Below are 13,960 nucleotides of genomic sequence, written 5' to 3'. Positions count from 1 at the left end.
GGTCAGGGGCCTCAGTGGGCCGCACATTTACTGTATATGCGTTTTTGTACATGTATGTGTGTTTGTGTGAAAGACGATCTCATTCTGACTGAGGGGTTTCCTGTAGGTCAGCATGGTCTCGTGTTGCTGAGACCTGTAGGAATTCACAAAACAGCAAAGTGGGACTTTAGTGATTGGAAATGGCCTTAAAAAATATGTATATGTCAAAAAACGTCATTATTTCATTCAACTGCTACAATGAATCTGGATCTCGGATAACTTGAGCCCAGGTTGCATAGGATTATTTCAATTTTTCAAATGAATGACATCTCCAGCATTTATTTTGTCACATGGCAACCATATTCCCAGTGTGATTATGGTCAACATGTTTGGAGAAGCAACCTGGTGCCCTAGTGAGGTCAGACAAGGGAGGAGCTAAATCCACGTGATTATATCGTGGTCATACCACTGTGGTATCAGATGGCGACCATCACGGTTCAATAACAAAAACATCAATCAAGACCCGAAGGATTTCTTTCCAAATGTGAAAATTCTGACAATGTTTTACAATTTCAAAAAATACTGCAGCTGTAGCTGCACTTAATCTTCCTCTCATTTGACTTCCTTTTTGGATTACAAGTCTATCCCTGACCTTATGCTACACTGTGTAATTGCATTTTGTATACAATCTTTAAAGCTATAAAATAATTTAAACCTACTATGATGGTGGTTAGTGTGCTTCTTTTGGAACTGTCAGAGCATAAAGCGCATACCTTGTTTGTGACCTTGCTTGCTATCATGTGATGTTCTTTCTGGGTAAAATATGCAAGATATTTCTACAGGGTTGTATAGAGTAGCAATCGCCTGGGGGCCTTTTAACTCCAACCTCCCGGCGGTCAAAAGCCCCAATGCCTGATGTTGAGTACAGGGGGGGGTGGATAAGCAATGGAACTCAGTTTGCCCTGCAGATAGCCCTTGCTCCAGGCATCTCAGGGATGCCTCCAACAGATCCCCCACTCAGCTCTGTCGTCCCTAGTGTCTGAGTCCAGGTTGGACTCACTTTTAATCTCCTAGTAGTAGAAAAGTTAACATTACTCTCTGTCATCAAACTATGCAACATTCTTATCCAACAATAAATTCACTTCCTCATCTCCTTTACCCGCTTGGGTCAATAAAGCACTTTTTCAACGAGCACTCCTATTCGGTCTGGAGCATTTTCCTTGAAGGCTGGTTTTGCAGCGTTTGTCTGTTTGCAGTTGTTTTATTATGATTTGACATTGTTTATGTATTGCAAAGTATTTGATATAAAGCAGTTTTTTTTTGCTGCTTTTTTTTTGTAAGTGATTTCTGCCATTTGCTTTCCAATCACTGTGACTACAGGGAGACACCTTGGAGACCATTAAAAATGAATGCATTCATTTAGCAGGTCGGTTGACCTTGTCTTGTCAACATAGCTGTAGCTATCAGTAGACACAATAACATCATATTGATAATTGTTCAATGATCTTCTTTATTAAAGGAGATCTTACAGGCCTTAATTATGTTCTTCAGATAATTTCTTCAGTTTATTTTATTTTGACAGCCGTAGAAATTACAACAGCATAAAAATGTAATATTTACATATTCTGGTTCTACTCTCAAATAGATGTGTCACTCATACAACTAGTGAAAATTATACTGAGAACTTATTTTAATCAAAATGTATTTACACAATTCTTCACGTATCCTCAGATTCAGATCTGCATCTACCTGCATCTGCTCAGGTAGATGCAGCAGCTTGATACTGCCAGGAAAACCAGCAGACCAGACAAAAACCAGCTAATCGATGGAGGTATCACCTATCCAAGCAGCAAATATAAATCAAAAAGCAAAGACTCAAAAACAGCCACCTGTGGAGAACTCTTCCCTCCAAGGATGGAATATAAGATCAATAGTTTAATCTATTTTAGCTTGGAATTATGTAAGACAATATTTGTAAAGTTGTCCAGGTAGAAGGGCAGAGAGTGAGTTCACAGACACTAAGACTGTTATAAGTTTATGGGCACAACATTTAACCTACAGTTTGTTACCAGCTGCACTTTGCAGTACAGACCAAAATAAAAGATATTAGCATCTGGTGCTCCGTTGCTTATACCACACCTTGACAATAATAAGTTTCGACTGTTCTTCTGGGCAGCCTTCTCCGTCTCTGTCTGTCTCAAATATATTTCTGTAGTTCTGGATGAGCTTCACCATGATCTTGTTACAGATGATTTGGTCCTGCAATGCCTCAAAACCAGGAGCCACACTGCCAAAAAAAAGACAAAAGAAAATAAATCACATAGCATCATAGATTTCATCTGATTCTAAACTAAGTGTTCTCTTTTTTGCCCCTTCACTTTGAAGTACTGATCATATCAGACAGTGATGTTGTTTATACTAAAATAATAGTTAAGCATCAGTAAGTTAATTAACAAAACTGACAGCAGCCGCTGCGGTAAGTCTGAAGTGTGAGGCTTGTGAACAGCTGTTTGAGATGTACACTGGGCTGTAGGACTAATTACATAACACACATACGCACGCACACACGCACACACACGCACACACACGCACACACACACACACGACCAACCTCTAATAAAGAGAACAGGTTGTACAGTATGACAGAGTATCCAGTTAATTTTAGTAGTATTCCTCCCACTGAGACCTGATCTTTTTACCAGGCAGGGTTCACTGGGTTAAACACACCAGTTAATCATGAGGGATGATTCGAAAACTTGCTGCCCAGTGATCACACATCATAAATAGACTGGTGAGAACAGCAGTACTTAGCTCAGCAGCTGGAGGGAGGCGCATTAAGACACTGATGCATCATTTATTTATGAACGTGATGGTAACATTCAAAAAGCTTCTAACATCAACACTGTCTTACATGTCATAAGTCACTTACGGTACTTCAAAATCTCTCACTAGACTTAATTGGTTTGAGGTGACGTAACCTACCGGTATATCACGTGACATTTGAGATACCCACATGATTCCAGAGGTTGATGCAAATAGTTTATCCATGATTCAGAGAAAACAAAACATTTTCAGTCAGTTCTTTCTCAGAGTACCAGAGCAGTTTCAACATGGCTCTGTCAAAATGTAAAGAAGTTAATAAATGGGATGTGTGAGAAATACAGCAGACTTGTACAGAAATAACCTGAGCTTCACCAAGTGAGCTACAACACCACCTGCTGGCCACATAGTTTTACAGAGCGAGTGAGAACCAAAGAGAGGCAGAGACCAACAAAAGTAAGACTTAATAGCTCCTGTCTAAAAAAAAACATATTCTATAACTTCAATAGAAATACTTTGATTTAGTTTTTTGTAAACTTCTGATTTTTCTGTATTAGCTTAGCAAGACATTCCTCGGATGAGACTGCACTTCAAATACAAAGATATCCTTCCAAACCTGAAGCAATGTCCTTTGTTTCAAGTATAAACATGTGAAAGGCGAAATATTTTGGGGCTTCACTGATTGAAAACTATTTAAATATAGAAAACAGCTGGTATGTGTAAAATTAACTTGTGAATTGTTATCTGACTCACACTGCATGATTTGAGGGATGAATCATGCTACTGCACATGTATCCCATGGCTAATACTCACAGCAGACGCAGCAAACAGAAATAGAGGAAAGGTGATCGAAACCCTCACCTTTGGCTATCTGTTGTCTGGCTGTTTTCTCAGACTTAAACGAGTTATCTTTCTATGTTATTTAAAGGCTCCAAAAACACGTCTCGCGAAGGTCACAGTGAAGGTCACAGTCAATACACAAAACATTCCAGAACTTTCTGGACTGTAAGTTTATGTTTTTCAAAGACGCACTGATGTAGACCTGTTTCAAAAAATATATTTTTTAATAAGAAGAGTTGAAAAAACACTTCAACTACAAGGTTTCACTTGATATTTTTCCCTGATAAACTGTTAGCAGTCAAACTGAAATGTCTTATTGTTTATCTAAAACTACAAACTTTTAGTTGTGGATTACTATACAACTAAAGAGCCTGGTATTAAAAAACAAAGCTTAAAGAGGGCGAATATTGTATGTATTGACATGACCTGCTGCATGTGCTATTAGGAAACTACTTGCTAGCATGTTCACCATGTAAACTTGTAAAATTGCTGAATTTATAGCTAGTTTTGGCTCCTGAAGTGGCCATAAAATCAATTGATGCTTGATGTTTATGCATTTGCTTGTGATTGAAATGTTGATAAAAAGCTAAAAGAGATGGGTGACTGATAAGTGATGATGGATGAATGACAAATTTACAAATAGAAATAGATCAAGACCAATATGGAATTGCTGAAAGAGATACCAATACAGATTTTAGAGGAAAGAAATGCTGTTTCTGTTAACATCCATGTGAGATAGCAAATGTTTAACCTACATGGATTCGTTTCCATGTGGATAGTGCACATTGTGCACAGTGGGAGCACCTCCTGCTTGACAAAATCTGGGATAACACAGTTACTAAGTCAACACTGTTACAGCCTTGATTCTCTTTAAAAAAAACAAAAAACTTTTATCTATATTTTTTTGAGAGATCCAAATTAGCTTACTATTATATATGGATTAGTCAGGCTCTAAAAATAAGTTTAAGTTTGACTCACTGAAAGACACTGGGACCAAACACAGTGGCAAGGTTGAGGGCAGTCATACGGTTTTCCTTGTGGTTGCACTCAACATGGGTGAGGAAGTGGCAGAGGTAGCGGAGGAGGCTGAGGTGAACTTCTGGAAGCTGTTGGAGAATGTCTCTCATATCTGAACTGGAAACATCATCACCAACCTCTACAAAAACCAAACAAAATATCAGAACAGGTCAGTGGTTCGCATCCTACAAAATGTCATAATTACAGTCATTGTTGCTTCCCATTCAGATAAGTGAAACATTTGTTTCAAAAGCTTTTGTCTAATCTTTCTAAATGCTCCCCTGAGAAGAGCAGCATTACATTAACACTGGAATAATTGAATGATGACTGATACAAGCAACTGAACTGACTTTGGAGCAGGAGTGATAGCGCCTTCCACCTGCTCTCTGTCATATCTAATCTTGAGTTGTTGTAACTGGCAGCATGTGAGCACTGGAGTAAAGAGCATGAAAATATGTTAATGCTATTACTTGGGATACATAATTGGGTCAGAGTTGGATAAACAGATGTGACTACTTATCCTGAATGAATGAGTGATGCAAACTTTGTGCATGTCTAAGTCTACGTGAGTGTGTGCATGGTTATGAGGGTTGGTATGTGCAAGACTAAGGAAGTGAGACAGACAGGAAACAATGACTCAGAGAAATCACAGCTGCTCTTGTTGCTGCATTTAAAGCAAATCATTATTTGTCAAAATAGGGACGTATTATTTTTTACTTTTAATCAACACGATAGAATATATGATCACCAACACCTAAAAAGGAAATACACTACAGTGTTTCAATCCTAATGGTATTATGGCATACATCATTATATTGTTCCTTCATACTTAAGGTAAGTTTAATTAACCCTTTGGAATGTGTAACCATTGTTAACATCATGGAGGACACTTTGTAAGTCTATATTGTCACAGTCTGCTTACTTCCATATTCAAAAGTGTCTGTTTTTCGACACAATTGGTCTTAAAATCAAACAACTGTTTGGCAAGAAAGCTCTACCAATTTACCGGTAACTAAAATAATTTATTTGGTGGCATTGGCAACCTATTCTGCCAAAGAGATTGTTTTCAAAGCAGCATCAAGCCAAAAAGGACTCAAAACAGGCCGATATTTATGAGGTCTATGAGGGTAAAAAAACGATACTGCAGCCATGATGGTCACTCTCGTCCAATTAAACAGATTAAAACAAGAGATGAAGGATGTGGAAAGTAACCACTGACGCTTCAGCTGCCAAATCACTTAATTGACCTTTTATGACCTGGAAGATCACTCTCTCTCTCTCTCTCTCTCTCTCTCTCTCTCTCTCTCTCTCTCTCTCACAAACATACACTGAACTGAACTCTACATTGCCTTTCATTTCCTTCCACTTTCAGCACGCATAACTTATGGTAGAAAACCAAAGACTTAAATGTACCAGTTGCTCGGGCTCGGGACCAATCGAATGGACAATTTTGTTGTTTGCAGTTTCATTTGTTGTATTTCGTCTTGTGCTCCACTTGTTATTTGGTCTATGCCTGGGTCCCCTTCCAAAACATTCTTTTCATTCGTCTTATTGAACCTGTATTAGTTGGACTGACATGTGTTTTTTGATGTATGAAATAAAATAAAATCATACAAATGTATGCACCGCTTGGTGCTGATGACTGCAGTGCTAACAGTACGTGGGGGCTACCTAAAGATAGCCCTGCTTATCATCCAATCAGGGTCATGACCTAAATATTTACTGCACTTATGAGTGTATCAATGTCAAATCTTGGATATGGAAAGTAGACAGGTCTCACACGATGATTGGAAAATATATAACATGATGTACTAAGATGGTATGATATTTCTAAAAGCAAATACCAACGATACTTTGGCCGATAAGCACTTAAGATAGAATTTGGACGAGTTCGCGTAACTACAAATATAACCACTTTTTCTTACCTCGGTAGTGATGAACCAGTGCCTGTTGGACTGTGGAGTCTACCAGACCTTCTGGTAGGTCCCTAAGGTAGCGTTTGAGCAAGCTGGCCACCGTACATGAATCAGATTCAGCTAAAAGGTCCACTTCCTCTCTGCTCTCCAGCCGCTGTTTGAGGGTTTCCACAGCACGTACATTCCCATTCACTCTGAACAGGCCCTCCTGATGCAAGGCTGAAGGAAAAACAGAAATAAACTGTGAACTGCTGTAAAGGTTATACAAAAAACGTAATTATATCTGAATCTGAATAATCTGAATAAAAAAAATTATATTCAGAGCCAGACTTTCAACATTCATGAAAGAACAAAATGGTAAATAAATTAGTTGACCTAAAAATGGTAACATTCCCTGTTTGGATAATGACAACACCTGGTTAAACTTCAATTATATTTGAATTAAATGATATTGGTCTCCAGATGAATGTTTCTTATTATTTGTCCTGACCATTTGTCTTGCATGTACACTGTACCTGCTGCAGGACACAGAGGAGAAGAGCAACCTTTGTTCCCAGGGCTGTCCAGCTCCTCAACTCCTAGCCTCTGCTTTATCTGGTCTCATGCACTACATCACTTTATTCTATCCTTTCCATTTCAGTATTCATACAGTTCTGGTTACTTTATTCCTGTTGTTTCTTATCCATCATTGCACTACGGTCACTTTATTTATCTCATTTTTACCTTTACAGTTATATTGTATATATTAATCCTGTTGTTCCATTATTCACCATGCACCTTATTAACTTATCATTTAGTATTTGCCTACTTGCACATAGCTCTGTATATATATATTTATTTCTCGTTTACTGCACATAGTTCTGTTTACATCTGTTAGTCCGATCACTGTCCACTTATATCTACTCTTTTTATATTTTGTATTTTTAAGTTAAGTTTAAGCTTTAAGTTGTATTTAAATTGACACTTCATATTTAGGTTAAATATTTTTGTTTACTTGCACTGTTGTTAATTTACTGCTCTGTGTGCCTTTGAATTGCCCCCCAGGGGACAAATAAAGTTTTTTGAATTGAATTGTCTTGCATGTTGAATCCAGTGTGTTCACCTGCAACCATCATCAGGCTGGTTCCCTACTAGTACAAGGTGTTCATTATTATTATTATTATTATTGTTAAAGAATACCCTATTGTTTGGTGAATATCTTGGCATTTCTGTCATTTTCTAGACCATTTATATCCTTGAACAATGATGCAGAGATCAGAGAGAGCTGTCAGAGATATGAAATGCCTGCCATGAGTAGTTTAAGATATCCACAAGTCATTCACAAGCTAGCTCACTTATCTCGCTAACGCTAAGCTTGCGGGTATGCTACCTTACTAAAGCTTTCACGAAACGTTACCTCCTCTCAGTCGCACTGGACGGAGGAGTGGATACTGGACAATGGTAAGCGTACTATTCGTAACTAAAATGTCAGTAAGCTCACGTTTGCAGGCAAATTTTGCTTTCTCACTGACCCATTGTCCATCCCGGTGTAGTTGTACGGCAGTGCCCTTATATGGCACTGGTTGTGTAGGTATCCATGACAACCCTTAGTTACTTCAAGAGAAACGCATTTTCCTTTTGGTGGTCTTCAATCCATCCAATTACAATATATTCAAGCGGTTTCATTTTCACCACTTTACTCTTGTGATATGAAAACACAACTTAGGTGTAGTAGTATATACCTACGTTTTAAGCTACCTGTTGCATATTAAAATAAACTGCCTTTTAAATTTAATGGTTTTAATAATCCTCCGCCTTGAGCAGTAATTTGGAACTACTTTCTGCTGAAGAAATAGTTCCTTAAAAAAACGTGGGATATATCTGGAGCAGCAAACAGGCAGTCTGTGGTAAGAGGTACGGCCTTTTACTTATTTTCCCTGTAATGTGTATTCATCTATTGAACTCTATTATCGATGTGGAGGCAAACACCTCGTCTAACAAAGCCCAAACTTAGACCTTAAAGTTCAGCAGGTGATTTAGTTTTATTCTCTGTTTTATGTCAGTTTTTGGAGATAGTTCGTAGTGAAAAGTAATAGTAATGATAGCTTTGACGTCATAATTGAAATTGCCAGTATTTACCTTTGCACTGACATAGCCTAACAAGCAAGCAATGAATTCAAATTGAAAACTATAGTAAAAAAATCATACAGAGACCTGTAGAGCTACTTGCAGGAGTCATAGTGGAGATCCATCCTTGCACTGACATCTATTGGTCAAACTGCAGAATTACACAGCTGATAAAGTAGGTCAACATTACCAAGCACTGTATCACAGTACATTGTGGTTTTTAAGATCTATTATAGTATTGAGAAACAAGTCTGCATTGGCATTTGTTGACGTTTTTATTATCATCAATGATGGGAGCACATACCGCAGATTAAAATGACTCCTGTGCTGCAATGAATGTTATTCTTTCTTATTCTGAAGTAGACCTATATATATCTATTATTTGCCTTTCATGTTTGGAGAGTAATCGCCGTCACACTTCAGCCTACTGTATTTGGTTGACTCCTCTTGGCTCAGATTTTTTTTTTATGTGATAGGAAATTAATGTCGAAATATTTTTCTCTCTATACTTACAATGTTAATGTTCCTGTTGTGTGTCAAATTAAAAGTTGCAATTCACACCTACAGAATAGCTGTTGCTACAAAGAGAAACGTGAGCAGTGTATTACATCTTAACAATATAGCATTACATAAATCTCCATGTTCCATTACAGGTAAACTGGGTTGGATAACTTGTGCAGTGTTTTCATAGTACTGTACCACTTTATAATGGAAATACTGTATATTAAAAGAAACAGGAAAGTACTAAACAGTCCAAACACAACTTCAAGATCCTTTTGTCACATCAGCATGCATTGCAAAATAGTTCAATAAATAGCAAATTGATTGTGAATTGTCCTAAAATGCTGGTAAAATCTAAATGTATTGTGTATGGACATTAACAAGTCCATAGTCAATAAGCAGGGGTGGCTGTAGCTCAGTGCTAGAGTCGGCTGACCAGTCATCTTTCGATTGGAAGGTCAGGGTTCGATCCCCAAATTACTCCCATGGCAGCGTGTGTTTTTTTTTTTGTTGTGTGTGTTTTTCCTTACCATGCTTGCGAAGATACTCCACCATCTTCCTCAGCACTAGGGGCACATTGTCCTCCATCAGGCCCTTGTCTTTCAGCTCAGACAGGGTGGCTCCAAACAGCTTGATATGCTTGGCTGCCACTGTCCTTGGTCGTAGTATGGGTATATGGACCATCTTCTTCATGTCTTCTTTAACCTGCACAGCTGTCTTATTGTGCTGCAGGGAGAATAGCAGAGAGTAACAGTCAGCCGGCATCCCGTAAGCCACCATGGAGACACCTGTCCTTGAAGAGGGAGGCTCACTCTGCTCCACAGGCTGAAAGGTACGTGTGATGATAGTGAATCCATAAATGCGCATCTCCAGAAGCTATACACTTAAGAGACACAATGTGCTGAGAGGAAGTGGAGGGCTGGCCATTTATGTGTTGCTACGACAAAGATCAAGTTACCATGCAACGTTTAAGGCAGTGCCAGGGTGACAGTCCTGCACAAATAGACAGAACATGTGCATGATTAGGTGACATCTAGGATTAAAAAAATGAAAAGGCAATGTTCAGAATTTGCCAAAGCTGGCAGGATTTTAAATGTGGATATAAAAGATTGGCTGATTAAATGTTTTTTACTCGAAGGCTTTTTCAGCAAACAAGGGACTGCATGGAGTTAATGTAAGAACTCAGAGTTAAGCATCCAAGGGCTGGCTTCTCAAAGTGACACTTTTTTTTAATACAGTATCATACTTACATTAAATACCCCAGTATTAAGTATCTGTTAAAGAATGATTTGATCATCTGAGGCAGGAATACATACAAAGAGCTTACATTGTACAGTTAAAGTAAAAGTTAAAGATGTGCAGCATATTGTCCTTATACTACTTAATCGTTTTGCAAAATGTGAAACTTGCTTTGCTTCCAATTGTCAGCTGTAACTTAAATGAATATATATGAGTAAATATGGGCATTGGTTTAGCTGAGCTGGAAGAACAGGTGCTCCATGTACAGAGACTTCAGTCCTCGTTGCACTGGACTCAACTTTTGGTCCTGTCGCTGTTAGCTGCATGTCATACCCCACTCTCTCTCCCCACATTTCCTGACTCTCTCGCTGTAGCTTTCTTATCAAATAAAGGCAACCAGCTACTAAAATAATAATCTAGAAAAAAAATATCTGAGTAAAAAAAATGCTTAGAAACGTATCCTATCCCTTTACAGCTTTTGCACTCTCTCTCTCTCTCTCTCTCTCGGATGCCACTGTAGTTTTGGTGTAACAAAAGAGAAAATGGAAACAAGAAATCAAAGCTAAAAAATATGTTTTTCAGGGCCAACAATATGTGAGAAATGGCCCTTGACGCCAGAAGAACTACAGATTTTGCAGCTTGGCTGACTGCAGCCCAGAGATAGAGAACATCTTCAACAACTGCAGCTGCTTATCGCACTACACTCTGTTACATCTCTGCTGTCTTTAGCTGCCACTCTGAATCCATTATCCGCTTTGGATAAGCCCAGGTATTAATTTAGTGATTCAATTCACCAACTGTTCAGGATTTCTTATCTGATAACTTTTCTAGGCAAACAGTGCCACATGCTGTCTCTATCTCTGGTACACAGACTGTACCACACACACTCCAACTGTCTTTCTCTGAGTGTAAACAATGTGTGTACACAGAAATCGCTCTTCAATGAGCAAACATAATACAGAGAAGGGAAGATTACTGCTTCATTTGCCCCATTTAACTACAGCATAATGCATTTTTGTTTTGTGTAGGCAGTAAATGAGCAGCAAAAAAAAGCAAAGAAACACAAACCATGAGCAGGATTCAGACACTCTGTGAGGAGAGGCATACTTTCTGGAATTGGCATGTTTTCATCTGGTCGTCATAGCTACATCTACATCATGTGACATATTGTTATTATTCCAGAGTTCACCACTTAAGACGAGTGAAGTGACCCACGCACTGACATGAGAATCCTAAAGCTATAATTTACCCACAATGAGTTCAAATTGACGTAGCAGGTTTACTTTTCTATATTCTATTTCTATATTAGAAAGGCAGAAGGGGGTGCTAAAGTGGATGTGTTTTGAGCTAATTTCCTATGTAGTCAACAGTAGACAGAATTGCTTCAGACATGCAGCCACACTGAGATCAGCTGATTAAAGCCCCCCTCACAGATGGTCGAGAGAGGGCTAAGGAGGCAAGAGCTTTACCTCGACAGATGCTTTGGTAGCGTAAATAAGAAATGCTTCAGAGGACCTTGCACAGGCGATGTGTCACTGTCAATGTCATCTATTCATTTCTGACAGGTTCAGTTAAAGAATCACTTCCTTATGAATGTGTTATGGTAATTTAGTACATCTAAAGTTTGACTCTGACTGCTTCATGCTTGGGTGGATGCTTTGAAATTGTTACAGAGTGTATTTTAGTGTGGCTAGTTAGAGCTTCATGCGTTCTTAGGTTTTTGTATTTTTTCTTTTAGTCAAGGATTGAGTAATATAACCTTAAAGTCCATACATCAACTTTTGTGATCTGTGATGTCTTGATGATGCATAGGATTGATAACAGGCTAAATGAAAATGAATATATTGCAGTCTTCACGTATACTGTAGAAGTTTAACAGTCTATGTTTGGTAATACTGTCAATACGGTCACAGTAGAGTTATTAGAGCAAAGTGTTACAAACTGTCTCCAGTAGTACTACTACTCATGCAGGTGTTAAAGAGCTAAGCTGGTCTGAGCTAGCTCTGACTGTGATGGGCATTACTGAACAGATGCCCCCTAAATCTGTCTTTACTATCAAACACAATCACGCACACACACACAAACACACGCACACACACTTGTTTTCTTATTAGCAATGCAATTTATTTAATTTGTTAAGATCTCCACTAACAGGGGCGCTGGTGGCGCAGTGGTTAGTGCGCACGCCCCATGTATGGAGGCTGTCGTCTCAAGCAGGCGGCCCGGTTTCACATCCCACCTGTGGCTTCTTTCCCGCATGTCATTCCCCACTCTCTCTCTCCCTGATTTCCAACTCTATCCACTGTCCTATCTATCCATTAAAGGCACAAAAAGCCCAAAAATAAATCTTAAAAAAAAAAAGATCTCCACTAACAACAAAAGGCAAATCATACAAGAAAAATGTTCATTCTCATAGAAATAACAATATTGAGTTATCAGCCTTCAGAATCATTTATATCAGGAACACATGAATTGAAAAGAAGAATTGAATATCCCCTCTACTACATTTCTCCTCTGCTGATCAATAAAGTATTATCTTAATTGTCCCAGGCCAACATCCCAGTGAGCATCTTCCAACCAAAGTCAGAAAAATGTGCACAAACAGAAAACCCTCTCAGGTTGGGACAATTAACACCACAAGGCTCTTAAACAATTGAAAAAAACAAATAGTAAATGTAAACAATCCCTTAAGGGTGTCCACATTTTTTTTATTCTTCTTAATTAAAACTTAATACAAAGAGTCACATTCTAAAATTATGACAACTGAGACAATATGTAAAAGAAACAATTTACAGACTGTGTTCCCACCTGAGCACCAAAGAAAAGTGTTAATGTAGGTGTTGAACTCAGTTGTTGGTAGGTTCCCTTGCAAACACATACGTGTGCTTTTGACGCTTGTTGTTGTAAAAAAAAATCTATAAACTTAGGTTGTAAATACATTGCACTCCTCCCTTTGAGTGTCTTTAACAACATAGAATCCCTCTTCTGAAGAGTTAACACGTCAAAAGCAAGGTTTTTTTGTGAAGGGGAACCTCGACATCCAAAGCCATACAGCTAATGGAAGGGAAACACTTACTGATGATTCCCATTTGCCTCCATTGTTTATGGAGACAGTCTGCTGAGATTAGCATAATAGTCCTCATCCCTTCCTCACCTCTCTCGACTTTAGAATATTTTCACACTCCACCTTCTGACAGTGACAAAGAAGGCTTTTGTCACTGACTGTTGAGAGACTCTGGGAGCTAATGACTGCCTCTTTACTTCTCTTTAGAATAACATTACTTCAAGTGTAAGCTTGAGATACTGTTGTTAAAAAAAAAAGTGGTTTAAGTGAGCAAAAACATCTTCTTAATAAGAAGTTTATCACAAGTAAAACAGGCCATCTTCCTGTGTCTTTCTACCCATCTCATAAAGAGGATTGCAAGCCCAAGCATGTGTCCCTTTGCTCCCTGCCCTCCTCCCCTCTCCCTCCCCCCCCTGTCTCTGTCCCTATGTGGGTGGCCATGGAAGCAAAAGCTCCACAGGCCTGGAAGCAGCAGCTG

The 13,960-nt window shown here is 38.6% G+C and overlaps 1 protein-coding gene across 5 annotated transcripts in view; it reads right to left on the bottom strand.

Moving 5' to 3' along the window:
* Window positions 1-10,061, bottom strand: part of fam13a (family with sequence similarity 13 member A) — a 48,318-nt gene extending 38,257 nt beyond the window's left edge. For 4 of the 5 annotated variants that reach the window (XM_065957174.1, XM_065957182.1, XM_065957175.1 and 1 more), the window contains exons 1-4: window positions 9,710-10,061; window positions 6,582-6,791; window positions 4,618-4,795; window positions 2,119-2,266 (exon numbers count right to left, since the gene is read on the bottom strand). In XM_065957174.1, coding sequence (XP_065813246.1) covers window positions 2,119-2,266; window positions 4,618-4,795; window positions 6,582-6,791; window positions 9,710-10,046 — 873 coding nt within the window. In that variant the 5' untranslated portion in view covers window positions 10,047-10,061. Of the gene's footprint in view, window positions 1-2,118; window positions 2,267-4,617; window positions 4,796-6,581; window positions 6,792-8,765; window positions 8,818-9,709 lie in introns of all 5 variants that reach the window. The other variant, XM_065957190.1, reaches the window with a different exon arrangement.
* Between the last annotated feature and the right edge of the window lie 3,899 nt (window positions 10,062-13,960).

Source organism: Labrus bergylta, chromosome 1, assembly GCF_963930695.1.
Source record: "Labrus bergylta chromosome 1, fLabBer1.1, whole genome shotgun sequence".
NCBI lineage: Eukaryota > Metazoa > Chordata > Actinopteri > Labriformes > Labridae > Labrus > Labrus bergylta.
Note: the sequence above shows the minus strand (reverse complement) of the source record. Positions and strands in the feature narration are given on the sequence as shown.